The 6,255-nt window shown below is 26.7% G+C and overlaps 1 protein-coding gene across 1 annotated transcript in view; it reads left to right on the top strand.

Moving 5' to 3' along the window:
* Positions 1–1,024: 1,024 nt before the first annotated feature.
* Positions 1,025–6,255, top strand: part of LOC114125874 (serine proteinase stubble-like) — a 16,314-nt gene continuing 11,083 nt past the window's right edge. Inside the window, exon 1 of the mRNA XM_027989667.2 lies at positions 1,025–1,396. Within this exon, the coding sequence (XP_027845468.2) occupies positions 1,222–1,396 (175 nt within the window). The 5' untranslated portion in view covers positions 1,025–1,221. The remainder of the gene's footprint in view (positions 1,397–6,255) is intronic.

Genomic DNA, 6,255 nt, shown 5'->3' with positions numbered 1-6,255 from the left:
TCAGTCGGACAATAGTCAGTTTCACTATTGCAAATCAAGGGAAATATACGGTAAATAGATAGTTAATTTTTCAAAATTTTTTAATCATTTTTATAACTAGTTCATGTAAAGTTTTGGCCATGCTTTTTTTTGTTGCTTTTTTTAATAAAAAAATATTATGCTTCTTTTTCGATTTTTAAAAGAATCGTGTGCTTTTTTAGTTGCTTATTATGCTTTAAAATCCGAGTCCTATTCATGATATTTTTTTGTACTACTTAAGGAATGTCCTGTGGTGATACAAATATTTGTATTTCAAATGAGAATCCAACATTTTTACTATAAATTATTTAATGAACAATTGTTTTGAAAATGTTGATATATTTAATTTAGAATTCAAACTAGTATTTTCTTAATTATTAAAATATATTTTATATTAAGGTTAATGTAGGGTAGTATTGTCGTATAGTATTTTAGTTGGACATTAAGAAGTATTACACGCAACATCACAACATATACTGTACCTATACATAATGTATACTATATAGTATAATCACAATTCACAGTATACGGAATGTGTCGCTGCAGTGGTTTGAACATATCAATAAGATTTTTTTATTAATAATGAATTTAAAACTAGAGTGTTATAGTTTATAAAGTTTAAATATTATATTCGGTAGTATTTGGTTGACTTATAAATTATAATAATTGAAAATACTTACCTTTGATTTTGGTATTTCATAAAAATCTATAACAGTCAATTTTTATATTAAAAGTTTATTTTAGAAATTGAATTAAAAATGATTTTCCATTTCATATTAAAAAAGATAAATATTATCCAATTTATAGAGACTGTAGCTACTAATTGTACGGGACAACCGAACGGTTGAAGCACCCTGTACAGTGTTTATATGTATAAATATATCGTTTATAATAAACTGTTTGAGTGACACTTAGGTACTAGTAGTAGCAGGTAGTAGTAGTAGTAGTAGAAGAAGAAGAAGAAGAAGTAGAAGTAACCGCAACCTCACGCGCACACAAGTTCTCAATAAATGGCGGCTGCGTCTCGTGACCAACGGTCAGTTGCACTGATTACCGGCAACACAGCCGGTCGTAGTGCGAAATTGTTTTGCTGTCGAACGTAATATTTCGATTTAAACGCTGCTAACGCTACCACCTTTATAGTATTATACAATTCAAAGGCCGTATCGTCTCGTGCAAACAGCAGAGAAACCGCTTGAGACGATGAAGTCTTCCGGGCCGGACCGGCCAAATGAGCAGCAATCTCATTACCGTCTACCTCTGCGACTGCAGGCCACCACCATCCTATTGCTGATTCTGCAGTTTGTCTCTCCAACCTTGACCCTGAAGAGTGAAGCATACCGTGAGATTTTCACCGATGACGCAGTAATACTCGAAGGTAAGGACTAAGGGTGACTTTTCGTATAATATTATATAGTTAGGTTAGATAGTTATAGTCGTTATAAAATACCATATTTTTTTAAATATAAATCTTTTTTGATAGATCAATTCTGAGACGACTTATTCGTATATCTTCTTAATCTTACTTAATATAGTATTATATATAGACATTTCTGTCTTTCAGCACTACATTTTTGCAAACTTAATTTGCATTCTCCCATGATGGTATATCGTATTCAAATGTATTTTAAGTATAGTTGTTAACTGTATTCAAAAACTGGTTTCAAGTTTTTTTTATTCGTTCGTTTTTTCATCTCATTAGATCGTTGTAAACATAATAGTATGGGATATTTCGATTGGAGGCCAGTCTAATTTAAAATTTAATCAGTTAAAATAATCGATACGTTAATGTAAGTAATAACACTACTCAAATAAATATTTCCAAAAATAATGTCTAAATTTTAATTTAGTATTTTATTCAGACGTATAACACATAAACAAATGTCATAAAGTCATTGCAGTTTATATTATATAAGTTATTATTTTATTTTCTTATGAATTTTATAAAAGTGAAGTAAAAAATAAATTCACAATTCACGAGTAGGTAGGTAGTTAAGTAGCTTCTTAAATTAAACGTTTTATATTTTATAATGTATATTCATTATTCATATTTTTCAAGTAGGTATAAAAATATTAATTTTGAAAAATTTAATTTTAATAAAAGATTGATTTTTATATTATAATATTAAGACATGTTATATCTATTCAATTAATAATAGTTATAGATAAGAAATAAATTCTTTTAATTTATACATTTTTTAATTTTTGTAGTAATTATTTAGTTTATATAGTCTATAAATTATATAATTTCCAATTTAGGCTTAAGGGATTTGAAAATTTTTTCCATTTTATTAAACTGAAAATAATATTGTGTTATTATCTAACTTGGTTTCAAAAAATGTATTTGTATAACATTATTTATTAATTTAAAATAAGAACTACATAAAATACTTTATATTTTATAGTAACTCATAATTCCTGTTTACATACTTGAGACGAAATATTATTTATGTTTTTTTTATATAAAAGACGTATTTTATTTAAATTTTAGAACATAAATATAAAGTATATATTGGTTATATAATTTTTTCTTTTGTGATAAAATATATATTTATATATACATGGACAATTGTTAGTAATTTAATTTTTAAGCCACATGCTGGTACCATTTATGACATTTGATGTAGCATGTGAATTATAATTTATATGCAATAAAAATCAAACTATACAACTGTATAGTTTGAAATATCTTATTTCTTATTGGCCACCTTTGATAATATTTTATCATTGTGTTGAAAATTAAATTACTTAATTGACCATATAATATAATAGTGAAAATAAATCATTTTAGAAATATTATATTAATTATTATTAGCGCACAGTTCTGATTTCTGATGAGATATTGCGTGTTAAGAAAGTCTATTATAACTATTTTTGACTAATTGTCTCCTAACGAGTTCAATAATTTACTTTTCTCAATCATGGTAGTTAAATTATATTGATCTTTATATTACCTAACAGTTTTGACTTTTCATAAAATAATTGAAATTATAACTTATTAACTTTCTTCAAGTCGTAATTAAATAATGTGCTACATTGAATACAATTGTCTATGATTTATGAAAATTAATAGTAAATACGAAACAATAAAAATACGATTGAACTTTTGTCCTACCGACATATTTTTAATAAGATTTTAGACTTTATATAGTACCTCTTATAATACTTATTGTATATAATTATTATTATTATTAATTATATTCAAAGTTTATACCGTCATAAAAACGGCAAGTAATAAAAATGATTTTATTATTTAGGACTCATAGGGATGGATTTTTGAGGTAATTGAAATTCAAATCGTTTTATTAAATACTCGTGCCTTTCTTATTATAATTCTGTGTAAATGTAATTGCGTTCTATTTAATCCAACAAAAACATAATTTATACAGTATCACACGTATTATTATAAATCTTGAATACGGGTGCGTCTCGTGAAAAATGTAGGACCTTGCACGTCTGTTCTATATGTGTATATTGTATATACATATGTATTATATATATATATGTCTATATAACAATTTATAATAGTTGTCCAAATACAATGTATAGGTATACCAAATATAATTTTAATATTTATTTTGCAAACAGCACGTCTGTCATTTTCTACTCGAAGTAAAGTGTACATTTTAAACGTACCTATTCGATTTCTGTGGGCGGTTACTCACTCTAGAAGGAATACATCGCTATCTTCCTATTATATACAACCACACTAAACTCGTGTACATATTTTCATCATGTATTTGTGCTCTCCTAGTAAATTTATTTTTTGAACGCAAGATGAGTGGGTATAGTATTATCATCATGTATAGGTATTAATTTCATTAACTTATCGCAACAGTAAGTATATTAGGACTCACACGAAGAATAATATTGTTATTGTTAAGCCAAGGGCTAAGGTTGGCGATAAAGGTAGAAAAACCGAACAAAAATTACTGTATACTTACAAATGACTTACTCGGCCGATGCGAACACGTTGTCCTGCGTCAAGGTCGCCGGCCAATGCGACACAGGTTCAATGACAGCGACGGCGGAGGCGGCGACGCAAAAAAGTATCCGTTTGTTTACATGCGATTGCAATATATATTTTTATTCGATGAATTCGTTGTCTGTTGCGATAATTCGCTTCTCAAGTATAGATTAAAATTTATATTCGATGTATCACCGAAACACGTGGCTAAGTTAACGGGTTTTTTATCGTGCACATAATAGTTAATATATTTAATATTTATTTGGACAATTCGTGGTTCATTCGTCCCGTGTACAGTTTTTCCAAAAAAAAAAAAAATTCGACAAACCATAGTATTAGTAATAATTTGATCCATCCCAAGCGAGTGTAGCCTTTAATACTCTACAGTGTAAATATCCGCCATGATATAGCTAACAGTATTAATACGAGTTACTACGTATACGGTATATGTATACCTAAACCTAAATTTTTTTAGTATACAAATATACTAAAAATCAAACATAAAAAAACCAATTCGGACGGTCGTTCACACTATGTGAATTCTGGAGCACTATGCAGATACCGTTTTTGGTTTAATGTGAAGAGTCAAAAAAATCGTCTCAATAGAATCTACTATAAAATCGTAAGAAATAAAAAATCTGTAATACAAGAAGGCGAGAACGAACGAAAATTATGGTATTGCCAGTTATATTTTCCTCTTAAAAGTAGATATCTACTAGTACGATAGGTTATATTGTATAATATTTTGATGACCGAAATTGAGGTTTATATTTTGTTTGAAAATTTTTATCTGGACTGTTTACTGTAAGTTCCTAGTTCAATATATACAGTAAATATACATTTCTAATAAAGTATTTTCTATAAAAATAGCGGATTTGTTTCCGATTTAGTATATATTTGAAAATAATTACTCTCTAAAGTAATATGATTCAATAACAGTTAAAAATGCAATTCTAACAGCATATTAGTCTAATGAGATATTTTTCAACAAAAAGTCTATTCCAAATTAATAATTGTTCAACTCTTTATGCACACCTATCGTAACTTGTAATATATCAATAATAATATTAGGTATATTCGATAGGTACTCATGTATTTTGATTAAAACCTAAAGCCATTATTGCGTTTTTAATGCAATTTTTCTTGATCGGAAATTTTAATGTATACTTTATTTAGATAGGTACTATTTAAATAATCCTTTTTAGATTAATGAGTAATACAAAATGTATATCTAACCAGTTTATTAGGTAAAATTACAGTCATCTATCAGACATCTCCGGTCGGATAGAAAATATATATTACAGGACATTCCTACGTGTACTCTAAACGAATTAAACTTCGTACACACACATAATAATACTATTAATATTCTACTCGCGATGTTGTAGTAATCTATTGGTGACACACCAAATGAATACATTCTCCGTTTTATTTTATGACAAAAAAAAAATCCCTTTTCTGTATTAAGTTATACTATATGACGTAATAATTAATTAGTAAAATTATATATCATCATATATTAAACTACATATATATAAAAATTACATGCAAGTTTTGCAGTCTAACTTAATGGCATTTAAAAATATATTGTCAAACATCACTATTTCTAACTTGAATGTTTATAATTTTAGAATAATTAATAATTGATCATCGTAAATAATGTAAGTGTTCAGTGAATAAAACAAGAATGGACGGATTAGTTGTCATTTATAATGCAACGTGTTATATTTTTATAAAGTTGTACTGTTGAGTATTTTTTTTATAGTTGATTATAAAAATAGCCTATACTATAGGCCTTATTTGTATGACAGATAGGTACTATATATATATATATATATAGTTATATAAGCATATTTTAGGATTTAATTTAGTTAAATACGCCGGGAGAAAATGTAACTCGCATGCCAGGTGGCAAGGTCAAAACGAGTTACATAAATAAAATTTATATATCAACACACAAAATATAATCTCAAACGGAGTAGGTAATTGAATTATTACAATGTATTAAAATTAATCACCACCGTATATTATTAATACATTTTATACTCATGTGCTCTGTAAAATATTAAACTGGTATCGTTTCAAACATAATTAATTTTATTAATGTGTATAGTATCACGAGTTATAATTTACAATTAATTGGAAGAAATGACACAAATTAAAGATATTTTTTTTTTTTAAAAAAAAAGATAAATATGTATTGTATTTAAAATATTCATTGTAAAATAATAAATAGTAATTAAATAGGAACGTTTTTCGAAGAAAAAAAG

The sequence above is a fragment of the Aphis gossypii genome, chromosome 2 (genome assembly GCF_020184175.1).
Source record: "Aphis gossypii isolate Hap1 chromosome 2, ASM2018417v2, whole genome shotgun sequence".
In the NCBI taxonomy this organism is placed as follows: domain Eukaryota; kingdom Metazoa; phylum Arthropoda; class Insecta; order Hemiptera; family Aphididae; genus Aphis; species Aphis gossypii.
The sequence above is the reverse complement of the archived record's forward strand: the minus strand, read 5'-3'. Positions and strand labels throughout refer to the sequence as shown.